At 46.5% G+C, this 22,188-nt stretch overlaps 1 protein-coding gene across 5 annotated transcripts in view; it reads left to right on the top strand.

Moving 5' to 3' along the window:
- The window catches only part of SYT17 (synaptotagmin 17), a 98,939-nt gene that overhangs the window by 13,944 nt on the left and 62,807 nt on the right, over nucleotides 1-22,188 (top strand). For all 5 annotated transcript variants that reach the window (XM_032144832.2, XM_032144833.2, XM_032144836.2 and 2 more), the window contains one exon: nucleotides 1,292-1,911. In XM_032144832.2, coding sequence (XP_032000723.1) covers nucleotides 1,292-1,911 — 620 coding nt within the window. The remainder of the gene's footprint in view (nucleotides 1-1,291; nucleotides 1,912-22,188) is intronic.

Here is a 22,188-nt window from a genome sequence, read left to right as displayed (position 1 = left end):
ATGAAACTCCATCTCTACTAAAAATGCAAAAATGGGCCAGGTGTGGTGGTATACAACTGTAGTCCCAGCTACTTGAGAGGCTGAGGCATGAGAATCACTTGCACCTGGAAGGTGGAGGTTGCAGTGAGCCGAGATCCGCCACTGCACTCCAGCCTGGACGACAGACCAAGACTCTGTCTCAAAATAAACAAATAAATAAAATTAAATGAATTTTGCCCTTTTTTTTGCATATTTTAAAAGTCATGGCTGCCAGAACATTTTAAGTTACATGTGTGGCTTGCATTTCTGGCTTGTGTTATCTTTCTATGGACAGTGTGGGCCTAGATAATTTCTAAGTCTCATGCCCAGCTCTCAACACAGGTGACTTCCATTTAGCATACATCTATCAGAGTACCTCCCATGCCTCTGGCAAATGTCTCATAAAGACAGCTGTTTGGGCAATTAGCAAGAATGCCATGAGCTCATTGCTAGAAGAGAGGGATGTGCAAAGGTTGGAATAATGAACTTGGGATCAATGCACTCTGCTGGTTCATGGAATGGAGAGAGGCGGCCCCTAAGCAATGAGGTTTGAATATGAACCCTGAAGAAGTACAATCGTTCCCATTTATTGGTCTGTGCCTACGGGCACATTCTGTGCCATGCCCTTTGCATGCCCTGGCTCAGTGAATCTTCACCACATTCTTTGAGGTAGGTGCCATTATTAACTCTATTTTACTGATGGAAAAACAGAGTCCCAGAGAGTCAAAAGAATATGGCTGGAGTCACATGGCTCACTGGTAATGAGTACATGAGTAGTGAGTAAGTGGCTGAGATGGAATTCCACCCAGGCACTCTGGTCCCAGAGCTCACTCTCTTAAAGTGGAGACATCATAGGATAATGGTTAGAGGCAGGCTCTGGGGCCAGCTAGACCAGCCTGACCCCTGGGTCCTCCACTTGCAAGTGCGTGACCTTCAGAAAGTTACTTAAAGCTTCTGTTTCCTTGTCTATAAAGTGGGGATAATAGGAATTATCTAATAATTCAAGGGGATGTGAAGATTGTGATTGCACATATGAGATGATGTAATGCGCACAGTCCATTAGAGCAGTGCCTGGCACTTAGCTGCTGTGATGACGGCAAGGTGACAATAGTGCCACCAAACTGTCACAGAATCAGTGAGTATTTCAGAGTGTGGAGAAAGATGGCAAAGGTCATTCTGAAGCAGAGTAAACAATGCAAGAGTCTGCTCACCTGCAGAGTGGCCCAGGTCTGCCCCGTATGTGGCTTTCATTGTTATTTCTGGTGGCTCTCAGGTCTTGAGTCAAGACGTCCCAGCTCTCCACTCATCGATATTAAACCCATCGAGTTTGGCGTTCTCAGCGCCAAGAAGGAGCCCATCCAGCCTTCGGTGCTCAGACGGACCTATACCCCCGACGACTATTTCAGGAAGTTCGAACCCCACCTGTACTCCCTCGACTCCAACAGCGACGACGTGGACTCTCTGACAGACGAGGAGATCCTGTCCAAGTACCAGCTGGGCATGCTGCACTTCAGCACTCAGTATGACCTGCTGCACAACCACCTCACCGTGCGCGTGATCGAGGCTAGGGACCTGCCACCTCCCATCTCCCACGACGGCTCGCGCCAGGACATGGCACACTCCAACCCCTACGTCAAGATCTGTCTCCTGCCGGACCAGAAGAACTCAAAGCAGACCGGGGTCAAACGCAAGACCCAGAAGCCCGTGTTTGAGGAGCGCTACACCTTCGAGATCCCCTTCCTGGAGGCCCAGAGGAGGACCCTGCTCCTGACCGTGGTGGATTTTGATAAGTTCTCCCGCCACTGTGTCATTGGGAAAGTTTCCGTGCCTTTGTGTGAAGTTGACCTGGTCAAGGGCGGGCACTGGTGGAAGGCGCTGATTCCCAGTTCTCAGGTAAGAGATGGGTTTGTGGTGTTTCCTCCTGGGAGCTTTTTAAAAAAGTGATTATTTTTATTTTATTTTATTTTACTGTTTAAAAGGCTTTTTTGGATTTTTAAAACTTTTTATTTTGAAATAATTTTTGACTCACAAGAGGTTGCAAAAATAGCAGAGTTCCTGTGTCCTCTTGATCCAGCATGATAGCATCTTACACAACCAGGAAATAGACATTGGTAACTAACCTAGAGCTTACTCAGATTTCACTAGTTTTTTTTTTTTTTTTTTTTTTGAGACGGAATCTCGCTCTGTCACCCAGGCTGGAGTGCCGTGGCGCGATCTTGGCTCACTGCAAGCTCTGCCTCCCAGGTTCACGCCATTCTTCTGCCTCAGCCTCCTGAGTAGCTGGGACTACAGGTGCCCGCCACCATGCCCCACTAATTTTTTGTATTTCTTTTTTTTTTTTTTTTTAGTAGAGACGAGGTTTACCATGTTGTCCAGGATGGTCTTGATCTCCTGACCTCAAGATTTCACTAGTTTTTACGTGCATCACTCATGTGTGTATCGTTCTGTGAAAATTTATCACATGTATAGGTTCATGTAACCACCACCACTCTGGAAGCCTTTTTAAAATCATTGATGCTGAGTTATTTAATAAGGAGAATGATTGCACAGGGTATAAAGCTATCAATCATTTTGACTTTCAGAAATTGATTTTTTGGGGAAAAAGTGAAGGCTGGAAAACAGGATGATGCATGGATGTTTTTCAGGCCAACTGTTAGATTGGCTTCCTTCCCCCTGTCCAGCCCGGGAAATGTGGTTGGCTGCTCGGGAAGCCGCCCACGGACCAGGCTGTGTCTCCAGTCGGCTGCTGGGCATTCCTGCATGTTAGAGGATAACTGTCTACCCATTGTGGGTAGAAGGATGTGGGGAGCCCAAGGAAAGGAAAAGACCCAGCCACTCCTTCCTCCCTCCCTCCCTTCCCACTTCTCTCTTTGCTCCTTTCCTCCCTTCCTTCCCCGCTTCCCTCTTCCCTCCCTTTCTCCCTCCCTCCCCTCCTTCTTCCCTCCCCTCCTCCCCTCTTCCCTTCCTTCTCTCCCTGTCCTGTAGGATGGCTGGTGTAGGAACAGGGACGGGAGATGGAGAAACAGGGGAGGGGGCTCTGGCCACCATGAGGTCAATAAGAGTTGCCTTCCAGGCCAGGCGCAGTGGCTTATGCCTGTAATCCCAGCACTTTGGGAGGCTGAGGCAGGAGAATCACTTGAGCGTAGGCGTTCAAGACCAGCCTGGGCAACACAGTGAGACCCCGTCTCTACAAAAAACAATTTAAAAATTAGCTAGAAATGGTGGTGCACATCTGTAATTCCAGCTACTTGGGAGGCTGAGGCAGGAGGATCTCTTGAGCCGAGAGTTTGAGGCTGCAGTGAGCTATGATCGAGCCACTGCACTCACTCCAGCTCACTCCAGCCTGGGTGACAGAGTGAGACCCTGTCTCTTAAAAAAAAAGAAAAGTTGCCTTTCCATGGGGAGCCATTTGGTGACATGCAGAGAAAATGGGCTTGGGTCCAGTCTGCAACCTTCCTCCCACTGCCAACTGTTGCTGTGCCCCTCTGCTCTCTTACCTCACTTCAGGTGAAGTGGAGGTGGTAGCACCACCTCGCAGCGAGGGCCTGGCGGGTGGTGAGCTCTCCACAGTGGCAGCCCCAGTTGTCAGGAAAGGATGTCTTCTATTGTGAACCCATTCAGAGGGAGCCTGTAATGTGTCGCCTTCCAGTGCACTAAGCGGTATTCACACCTGGTGAATATCTAATTGGGCAGACAAGAGGCGGGGAGTGTTCCCGTTCACTCCTGATGCTGAGCCTTCTTGAGGCAGAGGACCTGGCGTCTCCTGAGCTGAGTTAATCTTGGGGCTGCCGTCTCCTTTCCATCTGAGGAGGGACAGCCGGGCCTGTTTCATGTCACTGCGGGAGCAGGTTTCTCCCAGACAAGGGCTGCCTCCTCACCCTTGATAGAGCTACAGGCCGTGCCTTAGTTTCATGGGGACCTTTCGGTGCCTCTATGAATTAAAAGTATTCATGTGTATAGAGCTGAGTGCAATGGCTCACACCTGTAATCCCAGCACTTTGGGAGGTTGAGGTGGGAGGATGGCTTGAGCCCAAGATTTCGAGACCAGCCTGGGCAACATAGTGACACCCTATTTCTACAAAACATAAAAAAAAAAAGAAAAAATTAGCCAGGCATGGTGGCATGTGCCTGTATTCCCAGCTACTCGGGAGGCTGAGGCAGGAGGATTGCCTGAGCTCAGGAGTTTGAGGCTGCACTGAGCTATGATTGCGCCAATGCACTCCAGCCTGGTCAGTAGAGTGAGGCCTTGTCTCTAAAAAAATAAAATAACGTAAGTGTGTATAAAGTTGAAATATTGCAGGCAGATCAACTGCTCTAATTGCTCATCTGATTTACACTCTGGTCTGTCACACTCGGGCTTCCAGCCTTGCTGGTGCTATTATCAGCCAAGTAGTGCCGTTAATGCCTTTAATTGTAGGTTTGACTCTTAAATCCTGGCTGTAAATGCCTTCTGTCTCTCATTCCTGATGATGATGAGTGTTTTCTTAGTACTGTTCAAAATGGTTTTTGGAAGCGTCATCTGGACCCTTAAGATATTTGTTTTCCTTCTCTTCTCCCCTCTTTATTATTCTTTGTTTTTTCTTCTCTGATCTGCTCATTTCTTCATTCTGTTTTTCTTGAGGTCCTATTATGTGCCCGGCATTTCTAGTTGGATTAATGAAAATGAATACCATACCATTCCTAGCAGCAGGAAACTTCCAGTCTAGTGGGAAAGACAGTTTGGTAAACAGTAAGCCATAATGCAGTGTGCTGCATGTGGTATTAAATGGGAAATCAGGACTCATTTTGATTTTTTTAAATTATTTTGTTTTATTTTTTATTTTTAGAAACAGGGTCTTGCTCGGTCGCCCAGGCTGGAACGCAGTGGTGCAATCACAGCTCACTGCAGCCCCAAACTCCTGGGTTCAAGAGATCCTCCCACCTCAGCCTCCTGAGTAGCTAGGACTGCAGTTGTATGCCACTGCACCTGGTTAGTTTTTTAAAAAATATGTTTTTCAGAGATGGGGATTTCGCTATGTTGCCTAGGCTGGTCTCCAACTCATAGTCTCAAGCGATCCTCTCACCTCGGCCTCCTAAAGTTTGCTGGGATTATCGGCGTGAGATACTGAGCCAAAATTGCCTTGAAAATGGGCACCATATTGAAGACTGAGGTACCATCTCTCAGTAATTCCAATATAGTAGGTCTTGCACCGTTGGAGTGGATCAGGATGCATTTGCTCACATTTGGGGAGCAAATGTATTTCAGGCAGAAGTTTTAAATGATGGAATCCACTAGGAAGGTCATGCTATATGAGTATTTCACTTTGAATACTAGACTCATACTAGCGAGGCAAGAAGCTCACACAAAGAGAGGCACTGGAGCCTCTGACTGAGGGAAGAATATGCTGCTATTGCCCAGCTAATGCTTACTCTGGAATTTATGCTCTTTGAGTGGAAAAGCCAGTTGTCTTACATGCTGCCAACAATCATACGAAAAAAAGCTCATCACTGATCATTAGAGAAGTGCAAATCAACACCACAATGAGATACCATCTCACACCAGTCAGAATGGCTACTATTAGAAAGTCCAAAATAACAGATGCTAGTGAGGTTATGGAGAAAAAGGAACACTTACACACTGTTGGTGAGAGTGTAAATTAGTTCACCCATAGTGGAAGACAGTTTGGCAATTCCTCAAAGACCTAAAGACAGAAATGCCTTTCGACCCAGCAATCCCTTTACTGGGCATATACCCAAAGGAATATAAATTGGTCTGTTATAAAGACACATGCATGCGTTATGTTCATTGCAGCACTATTTACAATAGCAAAGGCGTGGAATCGACCTAAATGTCCATCAGTGATAGACTGGATAAAGAAAATGTGGTACATATATACCATGGAATACTACGCAGTCATGAAAAAGAACAAGAGCATGTCCTTTGCAAGAACATGGATGGAGCTAGAGGCCATTATCCTCAGCAAACTAACACAGGAATGGAAAACCAAATACTCCGTGTTCTCACTTGTAAGTGGGAGCTAAATGCTGAGAACACATGGACACAGAGAGGGGAACAACACACAGTGGGGCCTTTCAGAGAATGGAGGGTGGGAGGAGGGAGAGGATCAGGAAAAATAACTAATGGGTACTAGGCTTAATACCTGGGTGATGAAATAATCTATACAACAAACCACCATGACACAAGTTTACCTGTGTAACAAACCTGCACTTGTACTCCTGAACTTAAAATAAAAGTTAAAAAAAAAATTAAGTTCTGCAAAAACAACAACAACAACAAAAAACAAACAAAAAAAACAAGCTGGTTGTCTTTGGCCGGGTTCCCTAGAAGCAGAGCTGGAGATGGGGATTTGGATGTAGATTTGTTGCCAGGGCTGCCGTAACAGGGCACTACAAATTGAGTGGCTTAAAGCAACAAAAATTTATTGTCTCACAGGCCTGGAGGCAAGGAGTCCCAGATCAAGGCATTAGCAGAGTCATGTTCCCTCTGAAAGCTGGAGGGGAAGCCTTCCTTGCTCCTTCCTCGCTTCTGGTAGTTGCAGTCAGTCCTTGGAATTCCTCGGCTGGAGCTGCATTGCTCTAATCCCTGCTCCACCATCACACGGCCATTTTTGCCCTGTGTGTGTGTCTGTGTCTCTTCTCTTCTTTTCTTTTGAGACGAGTCTTGCTCTGTCGCCCAGGCTGGAGTGCAGTGGTGCAATCTCGGCTCACTGCAAGTTCCACCTCCCAGGTTTATGCCATTCTTCTGCCTCAGCCTCCCGAGTAGCTGGGACTACAGGCGCCCGCCACCACGCCTGGCTAATTTTTTGTATTTTTAGTAGAGACGGGGTTTCACCGTGTTAGCCAGGATGGTCTCGATCTCCTGACCTCATGATCCGCCCGCCTCGGCCTCCCAAAGTGCTGGGATTACAGGCGTGAGCCACTTCTTTTCTTATAAGGACACCGGACACCAGTCATATTGAATTAGGACCCACCCTACTACAGTGTGACCTCATCTTAATTTAAGTAACGACATATCCAATGACCCAGTTTCCAAATAAGCTCCCATTCTGAGATACTGGGGCTTAGGACCTCAACCTGTCTTTTTTTTTTTTTTTGAGACAGGGTTTTGCTCTGTCACCCAGGCTGGAGTGCAGTGGTGTAGTCATGGCTCAATGCAGCCTTGAACTCCTGGGCTCAAGCAATCCTCCCACCTCAGCCTTTCAAGTGGCTGGGACCATGTGGTACCACAAGTGTACACCAACATGCTCAGATAATTTTTTATTTTTTTGTAGAGATGGAGTCTCATTATTTTGCCCAGGTTGGTCTCAAACCACTGGGTTCAAGCGATCCTCCTGCCTTGGCCCCTCAAGTGCTGGGATTAAAGACGTGAGCCAGTATAGCTGGCCTGATTGCTGATTTTTGTTAGAAGCTAACATCTGCCTTCACCAGATTGGTTGGTTGGTCAGTGGAATGGAAAGGAGAGTAGGCAGTTGTGTAATGGTGTATAAGACAAAAGTATTCAATTTCTGATTTTTAGCCTAGTCTAATGGTGTGTGGAGTTGGGCTAACACTTAGTGTCTAGTTATACTTTCTTCTTGGAAAACCCATATGGAAAATGAATGGGTGGCTGGTGGGGCCACCATATAGGCACCTCCTGGGTCAGGGCAGAACATCCCATCTGTCTTGCAACGTCCCATCTGACTGTATCTTTGATCTTGGCATTCAGGAAACTGGCAGCTAATGGAGCTATGGCATTTTTGGGGTCTCAGTGATAAGGTTGGCCGGAAGATAATGAAAATAGGACCATACAGTGAGTAGGATGAGGGGATTGACATAGACATGAAATTACACTGGCTATTTAGAGAAATTCTGCTCATCGGAATAGATTGAAAGCCATTGAAATCTGTGTAGGCTCAACTCTTTTAAAAAATTATTAGCCAGCATGTTGAAACCCCGTCTCTACTAAAAATGCAAAAAATTAGTGAGGTGTGGTGGTGGGCACCTGTAATCCCAGCTACTTGGAAGGCTGAGGCAGGAGAAATGCTTGAACGTGGGAGGTGGAGGTAGCAGTGAGCTGAGATCGTGCCATTGCACTCTGGCCTGAGCAGCAAGAGTGAAAATCCGTCTTGAAATTTAAAAAAAAAAATTATTAGTTTTAATTGTGGGAAAATACACACACCATGAAATTTACCTTCTTAACCATTTTTGCCTGTACAGTTCAGTGGCATTAAGTACATTCACATTGTTGTGCAACCATCACCACCATCCCTCTCCAGAACTCTTGCAAAACTGAAACCCTACACCCATTAATCAATAACTCCCCATCTCCCTCTCCCCCCAGCCCCTGACAACCATCATTCTACTTTCTATGAATTTGACAATTCTAGGTACCTCATATAAGTAGAGTCATAGATTATTTTTCCTGTGGCTGGCTTGTTTCACTCAGGATAATGTCTTCAAGTTTCATCTGTGTTGTAGCATGAGTCAGAATTTCCTTTCTTTTTAAGGCTGAGCTGAATAATATTCCAGTATGTGTGTGTGTGTGTGTGTGTGTGTGTGTGTTTGTGTGTCATATTTTGTTGATTCATTCATCCTTTAATGGACACTTGGGTTGCCTCCACCATTTGGCTATTATAAATAATACTGCTATGAACATGGGTGTACAGATGGCTTTTTGACCAACTGTGTGTGTGTTTTTTTTAAGCCGTAAATATATCCACGATGTAGGTGGTTCATTTTCTCTTGAGTTCATGTGGTTTGGGGAAGGAAGAACAAGGGCAGTGGAGAGATTACATGCCCCGTGGCCATGCGGGAACCTTTCTGAGCATTAGGAAGGATACACAGTTGTATCCATTTGGCAAGGCTCATCTAGTATTCCTAAGGTTTGTGCATTTCACTGTATATAAGTTTAATCTAAAAAAAAAAACCCACCATAAACAAACACTGAACTCTGGTTAATGATATGCCGAAATGTGTATGGGTGCCATGGTCTGAAGGTTTCCTAAACTCGTATGTTGAAATCCTAACCTCGAGGGGATGGTATTCAGATGGCCTTTGGGGAGGTGGTTAGGCCATGAGGGCAGAGCCATCATCAATGGGATTAGCGCCCTTGTAAAGAGGCTCCAGAGAGTTGCCTTGCCTCTTCCTCCATGTGGGGCAAAACCAAAAGGTCCCATCTATGAGGAATGGTCCTTAGCAGACATGAAATCAGCTGGTGCCTTGATCTTGGACTTCCCAGTCTCCAGAAGGGTGAGAAATAAATTTCTGTTCTTTTCAAGCCAGCCAGTTGATGGTATTTTTGTTACGGCAGCCTGAATGGACTAAGACAGTGGGGAAGTGTACCGATGTCAGCCACTTATTTTGAAATGCGTTCAAAAAAGATAGAATGATAGATGGATAGGGAAGAAGCAAATAGAGCATATTTTAAATATAATTATAGCATTCTTAATATCAGTAACTGTTCATTGTAGAATCTAGGGGATGTATTTAAGAGTGTGCACTGTACAATTCTTTTTTTTTTTGTTTTTTTTTTTTTGAGACTGTGTCTCACTCTGTCGCCAGACTGGAGTGTAGTGGCATGATCTCGGCTCACTGCAACCTCTGCCTCTCGAGTTCAAGTGATTCTCCTGCCTCAGCCTCACAAATAGCTGGGACTACAGGCGCCCGCCACCACACCCTGCTAATTTTTTGTATTTTTAATAGAGACAGGGTTTCACCGTGTTAGCCAGGATGGTCTCGATCTTCTGACCTCGTGATCTGCCCACCTTGACCTCCCAAATTGTTGGAATTACAGGTGTGAGCCACCGTGTGGCCACACTGTACAATTCTTTAAGCCTCTCTGTATTTGAAAGTGTTGAGAGTGTAAGCTACGGCCAGGCACAGTGCCTCACATCTGTAATTCCAGCACCTTGGGAGACTTAGGAGGGAGGATCACTTGAGGCCAGGAGTTCGAGATCAGCATGGCCAACATGGTGAAACCACATCTCTACTTTTTAGTACAAAAATTAGCTGGGTGTGGTGGCGCATGCCTGTAGTCCTGGCTACTCGGGAAGCTGAGGCACGAGAATCGCTTGAATCCGGGAAGCAGAGGCTGCAGTGAGCCAAGATCGTGCCACTGCACTCCAGTCTGGGCGGCAGAGCGAGACCCTGTCTCAAAGAGAGAAAAAAAAGAAAGGTAGACTGGGTGTGGTGGCTCATGCCTAAAATCCCAACACTTTGGGAAGCCAGGTGGGAGGATTGCTTGAGGCCGGGAGTTCGAGACCAGCCTGGGCAACATGAAGAGACCCTGTTTCTACAGGAAAAAGGGAGAGAGAGAATGTTCATAAGAAAATGTTAAGGAGCAAAAGACAAGAGGTACCGGTGCCAGTTAGGAAAAATTGCTGTGGTCTCTTAGGTGAGAGGTGGTGATGATCTGGACCCCGTGTAAGGTGGCGGTGACAGAGGACACAATTTGAAAGCAGAGTCTTTGATGCCCAGAAGCAGCCTTTGAGGAAACTATAAACAAGGAATATCAGACAGTGTGGGGTCGGTGGGGGGTGGTCCAGTGGGTTTCTACTACTCTGATGGTTCTCTTACTTTAACAAGCATCAGAATCACCTGGGAGCTGTGACTGTGGAGGCTCCCAGACCTCAGCCTCCCTGATTCTGATTTCCCACATCTTGGGTGAGAGGCCCATGCATCTGCACTTGAGCCAATGGGCTGGGAGATTCTAATGTAGGTAAACTCTGGAGCTCATTCTGAGAAACACTGGGTGACTGGTGGAAGGTGGAAGGTAAAAGGTGAAAGGTGGAAGATAGAAAGGGTTCGGACATTTGAGCTGGACGGACTTGCATCTAAAACTTGGCTCTGCCACTCAGGGGTTGGATGTTGTGAAGATTTCATAAGCTGGCATGGCAAGTGCTGTGCACAGCTGCTTGAGTGGCCGGTGTGCAGGGTGCACCCAATACAGGGCTGCCACTAAGATGGTATTTTGTGGAGCCATTCCAGGAAGGAGTAGATTCAAGTTAAAGTGCTCTTAGGCATTCATGTAGAAGAGTTCCGAGTCATGCCAGGGTGCAGTATCTTACATTATAAAGCCAGATTGCCCACTGAAGAGGAACGTTTGATTTGGGCCTGGAAGAAGAAAATATGTTTAGTCAAAAGTGATATTTGCACACTGGAATGCTGGATATTTATGTTTCCAAACATTGCTTCAACCTGAGATTTGCACTGTCCAAATGAAAACCTTTTAGACCTTAGATGTCTAGAATTCAGAGCATTGTGGCTTAGGAAGCAGAGCCTGTGCATGTGGCCACTAACCAAGCTGTCTTCTCCAGTGTCTGCTGACACCTGGGAAAGTCATCTGTTATCCTAGGTTGGGTTCCTCTAAAGACAAAGATTTGAGTGCATGCATTTTCTTTAGGAAGTGATGCTGAGAAACACCAGAAGAGAAGGGAGAAAATGAGACCAATAAAGTGTCTCACCACTGTGGGCAACTAGAGCTTAATCCTACTGGAACTCAGTGTAGCCTACTCCAGGGGTGAGGGAGCTGGGGTATTTATTCACCCAGTTCCCATCTGGCATGGGTTGCAGGATGCTCCCAAAAGTTCTTAATTCCCTGGGCACCTCCAGCTTGCCTTGTGGGCACAAGTAGGAAAGACTCCACTGGCCAGAGAGACCTAAGCGGAGATATAGGGCTGACAGTAGGCAGTCAACAAAGTCTGTTCTGGTTGGGGCTAGGTGCTGTGGTAGGCACCTTTAGCATTGCTACACTTTCTCTTGCCACCCTCAGGGCTCAGAATGCAGTATCTTCCATGCCTCCCCTTCTCCCTGCTTGCCATCTCTCTTCATTTCCCCTTTCCTCTGATCAGGAAGGTGCAATGCAGAGATATAAGAACATTGGCTAAGCAGAAACCTGTAAAGAAAAAGATGCCAGTCCCACCTTCTTATAGAGGTGCCCAATCTTTGCAAGTGACTGTCTTGGCAGCCATGTCTCTCTCTGAACTTTTAGGGGAACGGATGACAAGGGAAATCTATAGCTGTCTCCACTCAGCCAATGCTCCCTCTCCCCTCATCCCTTTTACATGTAGATACTGGGAGTAGGGAGGATTGTGAACGCTGCAGAACCACCTCTCCGCCTCTTACAAATCCCAGAGAGAGATGTTGTGTCCCAGATGTTGCTGGCCCCTAGGTACTTCTCCTTGGTCTTCACTTTGTGCCAGGGCAGCACATTCTGGGGTCAACAGGAGACACCCTCACTCAGCATCCTGCTGATGCACAGGAAAAGGTTTGGCCAGCCCCTGGGGCAGAGTGAATATCCCACAGACATCAGCATTTGCTGTTATTTCGTGTTGGTATCTTTATTTATTTATGTATTAGAGACAGGGTCTCACACTATCACCGAGGCTGGAGTGCCGTGGTGCAATCATGATCACTGCAGCCTCAAACTCCTGGGCTCAAGCTATCCTCCCGCCTCAGCCTCCCAAGGAGCTGGGACCACAGGTGTGAATTACCACACCCAGCTAATTTTTAAATTATTTTTTGTAGTGACGGAGTCTTGCTATGTTGCCCAGGCTGGTGTCGAACTCCTGACCTCAAGTGATCCTCCTGCCTTGGCCTCCTGAAGTCCTGAGATTGCAGGTGTGAGCCATCGTGCCCAGCCAAATAAAAGGGTTCTAGTCTTGGTATCTTTGGTAGTTGGAAGGAACTCAGTAGATGTCTTCTGAATTGAACAAATATTGTTGTGTAAAGAGCATGCGCTTTTGAGTTAGACTGATCTGGTTAAAAGTTCCAGCTTCACCATTTCCCAGCTGTGTGAACTTGGGTCTAACTCCTAGGCTGTGTATTAGGGATAATAATTCTTACTGCATGGGGAACTGGGGGAGCATTGTGAGGATAATGATGGTGGCAAGCTCTCACATAGTATTCACTGTGCGCTGGGCATTCTGCTAAGTGCTTTTATTGTGTGAACTATTATCATCATCCCATTTTATAGATGAAGAAACTGAGGCATGCATTAAGCAACCCATCCAAGCCACAGAACTGGGACTTGAACCCATGTCATCCAGCTGCAGAGGCTGTACTCTCAGTCACTCTACTCCATGGCACTGCTTCTTTCATTTATTTAACCTTTTTTTTTTTTTTTAAACAAAACAAAACAAACTTTTTTTTTTTTTTAAAGAGATTGGGGAGTGGGGGCAGGCATGGTGGCTCACACCTGTAATCCCAGCACTTTGAGAGGCTGAGGCAGCAGATCACCTGAGGTCAGGAGTTCGAGACCAGCCTGGCCAACATGGTGAAACCTCATCTTTAAAATACAAAAATTAGCTGGGCACGGTGGTGGGTGCCTGTAATCCTACCTAGATACTCAGGAGGCTGAAGCAGGAGAATCGCTTGAACCCGAGAGGTGGAGGTTACAGTGAGCCGAGATCATGCCACTGTACTCCAGCCGGGGTGAACGAGCGAGACTCCATCTCACCCCTGTAATCCTAGCACTTTGGGAGGCCAAGGCGGGGGGATTATGTGAGTCAGGAGTTCAAGACCAGCCCAGAGAAAAAGAGTGAGATCCCCATCTCTATAAAAAATTTAAAAATTAGCCTGATGTGGTGATGCGCATCCACAGTCACAGCAACTCAGGAGGCTGAGGTGGGAGGATCACTTGAGCATGGAAGGTGGAGGCTGCTGTGAGCTATGATGGCAACACTGCACTCCAGCCTGGGTGACAGAGCCAGACCCTGTCTCAAAAGAAAAAACCTACTAAAACCAAAAAGACCCAAAAAGAGATGGAGTCCTGCTATATACGCTGAATAAATGGTGATTGGGAACCCAGGTGCCAGAAGGTCACAGGGAGGGACCCGAGGAAGGAACGTACCAAGAAGGGGGGAGATTGAGGCACAATTGAGATTGAAACCAGAAGGAATTGGCTTAGAATCTGATTTGCGTTTCAATTTATACTACTTTGGTCATAACCATGCCCCAGGCAGACAGTAGATAGAAGAATTTTTTTTTTTTTTTAAAGACAGAGTCTTGCTCTGTTGCCCAGGCTGGAGTGCAATGGCATGATCTCGGCTCACTGCAACCTCCGCCTCCTGATTTCAAGCACTTCTCCTGCTTCAGCCTCCTGAGTAGCTGGGATTATAGGCGTGTGCTACCACACCCGACTAATTTTTGTATTTTTAGTAGAGACAAGGTTTCACCATGTTGGCCAGGCTGGTCTTGAACTCCTGACCTCCTGTGATCCACCCGCCTTGGCCTCCCGAAGTGTTGGGATTACAGATGTGAGCCACCAGCGCCCAGCTGAAGAATTTTTTTTTTTAAATGACTTTACTTTTTAGGGTGGTGTTAGGTTTATAGGAAAATTGAGAGGAAGGGACAAAGGTTTCCCATATACACCCTGCCTCCACATATATGTAATCTCCTTTGTTATCAGCATCTCCCACCAGAATAGTACATTTGTTATAACTGATAAACCTATACTGACACATCATTATTACCCCGAATCCATAATTTACATTAAGATGCTCTTGGCACTGTGCATTCTGTGGGTTTGGACAGATGTATAATGACACGGGTCCACCATTGTAATGTCATCCAGAATAGTTTCTCTGGGACATTTTTTTAAGCCAAAATACTTGATAATTTGAGGTGCTCAGAGTTATGTGCTCATTGGACCTGGTACTTGGAAACTGCCTGGAGTTATAAATGCCCCCAGCCTGCCTTGTCAGCTGCCAAAAACTGCCTGGTAAACAGAGACACCTTACTGCATTTTGTATTTTGAGATCACTCACCGCCTGGTACCTTACCAGCCAAGGCTCTTGACAAGGCAAATGCCAGGTTTCTTAATGAGAAATCCCTCTTTAACTTGCCCTGAGCTGCTGTCAGCCTTGACCCTCTCTGTAGGGTCCTGGCCTTTGTGTGTAAGTTAAAATTGTTTCCTGCTCAGGTTCTGATGAACAGCAGGGTTTTGGCAATGTTGTGTAGCCAGAGCTGGGCCCAGGCCAGAGTCTTACAAAGCAGCCATTAACTAGAAGTTTCTTGTCACGCGGTCCTTCATGTTTTCTTCCTCCTTAAATAGAAATTGATTTTGCATTTTAGACGTCAACATGCACTTTTTTGTTCGTTTTGATTTGTTTTTTTAGAGACAGGGCCTCTAAAGAAAGAGGACAGGTTTTTTTTGTTGTTGTTGTTTGTTTGTTTGTTATTATTCTTTTTTTTTTTTGAGACAGGGTCTCACTCTGTTGCCCAGAATGGAGTGCAGTGGTGCAGTAACAGTTCACTGCAGCTTCTACCTCCTTGGCTCAAGCAATCCTCCTGCCTCAGCCTCCTGAGTAGCTGGGACCACAGTTATGAGCCACCATGCCTGGCTAATTTGCTCAGCCATGTTGCTCAGGCTGGTCTTGAGCTTCTAGCTCAAGCAATCCACCTGCCTTGGCCTCCCAAAGTGCAAGGATTACAGGCATGAACCATCGTGACCAGCCTCAACATGGACTTTTGATTCCTAGTTATAAAATGAACTAGAAGAGGAACCAGAGGTGATTTGGACCAACTTTCCTGTTATATAGACTAGAGAACTGCAGCACAGAGAGGTTGAGTGACTTGTCCAATGTCACATGGCTTTCGGGCAGGAGGTCTTGCTGTACTGTACCAACACTCACTGTACTAACTTCTTTACTCCACAAGGGAGGCGATCTCATGATGGCTAAGAGCATAGACCCTGGAGTCATACAGACTTGGCTTCAAGTCTTGGCTTTGCCATCCACTAGAGGTGTAGGCTCAGGTGAGTTACTTGTCATCTCTAAGCCTCAATTTCCTTGTCTGTAAATGGGCATCATGTGGTGTGCTGGCTCCCAGAGCCAATTGTTCAGTTTTCAGGAATTTTGCAATCATCACATTGATAGCTGGAGACCAGCTATCGTATATGAAATTGACCAGTGTCATAAGTTAGAACCTCTGCCCCCATCACCCCGAGAACTAAACATTTACCATCACAACACTGATTGCAGTAGTACTTACTTCAAAGGGTTATTGTGGGCAGTCAGACTTAGTCCTTATGAAGCACCAAGATCAGAGAGCCTGGCACATGTTTACAGTGGTGCCATGTCATGATCAAAAGCACAGACCTAGTGTCCTTTAATTTTCAGGTCAGAGCCAGCCCAACCACTTCCAGCAGTGTGACCTTGGGTAATTACTCAATGTCATTGATAATAATCATTGCTAGCTCTCCCTGAGTACTTACCATGGATCAAATACTGTTCTAAGGGCTTTCATTTCCACCCAGGGGCTATTATTATTCCCATTTTACAGTTAAAGAAACTCAGGCACAGAAAGTTTGAGTAACTTACCCAAGGCCATAAAGTTAGTGAATGGAGGAGGCTGTGTTCCATTGAACTTGAGGAGGCTGTGTTAACTGTTACCCTGTCTCACTGAGGCTCAGCTTGTTGGAAAATGGCAAGAATAACAACCCCAACATCAACAGTCATAGTTAGGCTGTCATCTGATAATGCCTGTGGCGTGAGGCAAGGCCTCAATTAATGTGAACTTCTTACTGGTAACACTAAATAAATGTCAATGGCAGTCATTACCATGATAATTACATTGAAATCTTCCTAGCCAAGAAATTTCAACTCAGTTTGATTAAGGAGAATAAAGTAATAATTGTCATCCAAGCAATTCATCAACTTTATCTGGGATTGAGAAGATGAGGCTATGAGCTCTGAGTGGTCAGTGGGTGGGTGGCCCAGGTTTTTGGTGGTAAGCTCCAGAGAGAACATGAAGGGCTTTGTTCAGAGAGGGAGAAGCTGAATGTTTCCAAGGGCTGTCAACATTGATTGACCACATATGTATGGCAGGTTCCAGGGCTACAAACATGAGCGAGGGCCTGGTCCCTGCCCTTGAGACTCTCATCATAGTGTAATAAGTACGAGCATTTGTCAGATGTGTCCTGTTTCCTGACACTGTGCGAGGTGTTTTCTATATGTGGTCCCACTGCAGACTCACTCAAGCCTGTGAGGTATGGTGACCATCCTTCATTATATACAGGAGGAAACTGAGGTCCTGGTCAATGAGTGAGTCACCTGAGGTTATTCACGGAATGGTGGAGCTTGGATATGAACTTAAACAGGGTGACTTCTGAGCTCAATATTCTTATTACCTGAAGTTGCCTTTGAAAAACAGTCATGGCCCTCAATATCTATCATATTAGGCTGGGCACAGTGGCTCACACCTGTAAACCCAGCTCTTTGGGAGGCCAAGGCAGGAACATGCTTGAGGCCAGGAATTCAAGACCAGCCTGGGCAACAAATCAAGACCCCTTCTCTACAAAACAAAAAATTAACCAGGCATGTTGGTGCACACCTATAGTCCTAGTTACTTGAGAGGCTGAGGTAGGTGGATTCCCCCTGAGCCCAGGAGTTCAAGGCTGCAGTGAGTTATGATTGCACCACTGCACTTCCAACCTGAGTGACAGAGCAAGACCCTGTCTCAAGAAAACAAACAAACAAACAAAAAATGATGATATTGATATCTATGAATGAGAAAACTAATGGGGCTATAAGAAAAAGGTCTTTAGATTTCAAGCAGCAGCAAAACTGACTTTGGCAGCTTAAGGAAATGATGAATAAGATGATGATAGGCTTATTTATTAAATCTGGGCTGTAAGCCCTTCACATATATTAACCCATTTAATTCTCACAACAACTATATGATTGGTGTCCTTACTATCTCTATTGTACAGATAAGAAAACTGAGGCCAGGGAGTTAGGAAACTTGCCCACAGTCATCCAGTTAGTAAATGGCAGAGCCAGGACTCATGTCAGACTCTCTGGGAGAAAGAGAGAGTGGTATTGAAAGGATAGTGGAGCAGTTTATAGTATCAAAAGAAGTGAATCACCAGGACCTCAGGGTAGCTCTGGGACTCTCTAGACTAGGTCCCCATGGACTTCTTTCTAGAGCAGTGCAGCCCAACAAATACAACATGGGCTGCATATTAATGGGCCATATACATGGGCCCATATACATGACCATAACTTTAAATTCCTAGGAAACACATTTTGCAAACTAAAAAGAAATAGGTGAAATTTACTGTAATATTATTTTACGGAACGTGATACATCCAAAGTGTTATCATTTCCACAAGTCATCAAAGTAAAATCTTATTGGTGTGAAATTTTACATTCATTTTTCACACTAAATGGTTGAATCCATTGCCTCTTTTACACTCACAGCACATCTCAGTTTGCAGTAGCCCTATTCAAGTGTGCAGCAGCCATAAGAGGCAAGGGGTTCCTCTACTGACAGCAAAGCCTCAGAAGGATCAGATTAATTGACGTGGCTCCATGGACTGAGGTCACTCCCTCTTCATTTCTCTCCATTCAAGTTTTATTTCTAGGTGATAGAGAATCCAGTGGGTTGCCCCCTTGGGCAGGGTGTCCAGGGCAGGTGCAGTCAGATATGTCTAGATGGTGTGGCTAGAAGGTGTTTGATCTCGACTTTTACTACAGCTGGTATTGGCCTCAAGATGTGTGTAAACCCAGTGTTGAGAGAAAGAAGAGAAGAGGAGAGGTGAGATTGAGGGTTTAGTTTCAAAAGAGCTTCTGTCCACGCTGGTGACCCTGTGACCTTCCTTAGGGAATTAAACTGGGCAACTGAGAGGTGATGTGGGGAGGCAGAAGGTCAGATCAGCTCATCAGCATCACTGGAATAAAGGCTGCACATTCCAGTGGGGGGACCAGCTGGGGGGCAGCTCCAACTCCCCACCACTCAGGACTCTCTCAATGGTCCCTCAGTGTTCTTGAGGCCAACAGTAGAGGTTTGCTTCAGCACCAGGTCCCACTGAGGCCTCAGCTACTGCTGGACAGTCCAGGGGACCACATCACCTGCACATACAGCCTGTGTGAGAGAGGAAATTGGTTTCTGGGTGGCACCAAGGTGGTCATGGAGGCCTGTTTATCTGTGGCATGGAAAGACTTGCCTCCTGAGATTTGAGTGATGTGTCAGGACCCTTTGGGCCACCAGGGACACAGCCCCAACTCAGGCTTCCTTCATGGGGGACAGGGGAAGAGGTACTTAGGGAACTGAGAACCCCAGGAATTCCCTGAGCTTCAGGCACAGCTGAATTCAGGGACTCAAATCTTGTCATCAGATAGACTCTTACACAGTAGATTGTTAGAATCGATGACCACCAGCTGACTCCTGTACAAATGCCCAGTGTCAGCCCCACCCAAATCACAGCAAAAGAGCTTCTGACACTGGAAAAAGTGGGGTGGGGAGGACTGCTGAATAGATAGAAGCCACAGATACCTCTTCTGTGGCCCCCCAAAACCAAAGACTGAGAGAAGGTGCCATTTTCAATAATAGGGAGGGCTTCTAAGGGCAGCAGACATAAGAAAGGAAAGTAGCTACAAGGGATGCCCTTGCTTAAAAAAAAAAGAAAAGATCAATAGGTCTATTAGATTCTTATGGTGTGCCAGTATAGTGGGTAAGGGAGTGGGCTTTAAAATCTGACAGACCCAAGTTCCAACCCTGACTTGACCACTTATACCTTCATTCATTCAACAGATACTTACTGAGCACTTGCTTAGTCCAGGCATTAGTGTTCCAGGGGATACTCACTGTGTGACATTGGGGAAGTTACTTGACTTCTCTGAGCCTCAATTTTCAGTGGGAAAAGTGGGAGTAAAAGCCAAAAAGCATAGTTTTCAAGAGTTCGGGATCTGGAGTTAGTTTCTTTATGTTCATACCTGTAAACTGTTTTTACTCACCGTTCTGACACCAAGTTTGTGGGTTTTTGTCCCTCATACCAACCACTTCTCCATTTCTCTGGACACCAACTTGGTGTCTTTCAATTCAATTCATACTGACACTAAATACCTGGAGTTAGTGCAGACCCCACAGGTTAAGGTCTCAGTCCCGTAAGATTGCCCCTGCTTCAGATACCAGTCAGAAGCCCCAGGGTGCCACCTATACTGACCTGGCTATAAATTGGGACTTCCCACGACCCCCTCCTCAAGTTCAACAATTTGCTAGAAAGGCTCACAGAACTCAGGAAAGCACTTTACTTACTATGACCAGTTTATTATAAATGACACAACTTAGGAACAGCCAAGTAGAAAGGATGCATAGGGCAAGGCATGAGGCAAGGGGTTGTGCGTGGAGCTTTCGTGCCCTCAACAGGCACAGCACCCTCCCAGCACCTTGATGTATTCACTAACCTAGAAGCTTTCTGAATCCCTTCTTTTAGGGTTTTTATGGAGATACCATTATATGGGCAGGATGGATTAAACCATTGGCCATTGGTGACAGAACTCAACCTCCAGCCCCTCCCCTCCCTGGAGGTCTGGGAGTGCAGCTGAAGGTACCAACCTTTTAATCATGCTTTGATCCTTCTGAAGACCAGTCCCATCCAGTCATCTCATTAGCATACAAAAGACACTGATCATTCTGGAGATTCTGGGCATTTTATTTTTATTTTCATTTGAGACAGGGTCTGGCTCTGTCACCTAGGCTGGAGTGCAGTGGTGCAATGATGTCTCACTGCAGCCTTGACCTCCAGGTTCAAGCAATCCTCCCACCTCAGCCTCCCGAATAGCTGGGACTACAGGTGTGCACCACCATGCCTTGCTAATTTTTTTCTATTTTTTTGTAGAGATGGGGTTGCCCAGGCTGGTCTCAAGCTTGTGAGCTCAAGCTATCCCTCCACCTCGACCTCTGCAAATGTTCAGGGCTTTTGGAAGGTCTTTGCCAGGAACTGGGAACAAAGATCAAATATGTATTTTCTATTCACACCCCGGCTCTGCCACCTGCTTACAATGTGATGTCAGCACATGCCTGGACCTTTCAGGCATGAAAGATCCCTTTACTCTCATATGTGATGAGGATAATTTTACCCTGTGGGCAATGGTGCAACATAAGATTGAGGGAAACGGAAGCTGGGGAATGAGCAGCCTCAGACCAGGCCATGGATCTTAGCACTTATCCTGAGGGGGATGGGAGCCGTTACAAGACAAAAAATAGGGGACGCCCTGGTCAGATTTGAATTTGAGGTTGCTGTTTCTGGATCAGAGCACGAGGTGGACCTAGAGCAGGGATTCTCAGCTTTGGCACTCGTCACACCTTGGGCTGAACCGTTCTGTGTTGTAGATGCTGTCCTGTGGATTGTTGGAGATTTAGCAGCACCCCTGGCCCCACCCATTAGATGCTAGTAACTCCCTCTCCCCGACTTGTCGCCACCCAAAATATCTCCAGACATTGCCACATGCCCCCTGCAGGGCACAATCACCCCCTTAAGAACCACCTATTTGAGGGTGTTTGAGAACAGGGCACGTGACCTTAGATGTGGTGGGGGAGGGTTCCAGGAGTGATTTTGGACAGGCATGGGGGGCTTGGAGGATGTTTTGGAGTTGGAAATGACACAAGGGCAGAGGGTGAGGGAGGTCTCTAGAGCCTCACTCGGCTTTCGGGGTTGAGGGGCTTGCTGGTTAGGGGTGCTGGACAGTGAGGTAGGAGGAGCAGGTGAGGATGGGGCAGGGATGGTGCTGATGAGCTAAGTTTGGGGTGCGGGGGGTTGAGGATGAGCACCCCTGAGGAGGCTTTCAGTGGACTTAACTAAAGATCCCTGAGTGATCTCATCCGATGCCATGGCTTGAAACACCTGTGTTATCAGTATTTCCGGGGCACTTGGGAAACATTCTGATTCCCAGACCCCTCCCCTGAAGAATCTGATCAAGTAGACTCTGGGAGGCCCCAGGAATCTGTATTTACAAGCACCCCCAGTGGCTCTGTTGTCGAGGGCAGCTTTGGAAACACTGAAGTTAGGTTTGCCGCCTGCTGGAGTAGCTGGCTTACGTCTCACTGCTACCCTGGACTGTTGATTTCGCCCCAAATTGCTCCTCCACTGGTGTTCCCCATATCCATCAGTGACACCCGCATTTATCCCAAAACCCAGGAGTCATAGCCTACACTCATCAGCAAATCAGGCCAGCCCCACCAAACCCTTCAAATCCTTCTACTCCTACAACCAGGTCCGGGCCACCTTCACGTCTCACCTGCAGTGTTAGGACGCCCCTCACACTGGTCTCCCTGCTTCATTCCTTCGCATTGCATTTCTCAACCCAGCAGCCAGGGGAATACAGTAAATTCAGTGTCAGTTCATGTCTTACTCCTGCATCTAACCTTCTGATGGCTTCCTGTCTCATTCAACATAAAATCTAAATGAGA

The sequence above is a fragment of the Hylobates moloch genome, unplaced genomic scaffold, assembly GCF_009828535.3.
Source record: "Hylobates moloch isolate HMO894 unplaced genomic scaffold, HMol_V3 SCAFFOLD_23, whole genome shotgun sequence".
Classification (NCBI taxonomy): domain Eukaryota; kingdom Metazoa; phylum Chordata; class Mammalia; order Primates; family Hylobatidae; genus Hylobates; species Hylobates moloch.
This window is presented reverse-complemented; position numbering and strand designations above follow the sequence as displayed.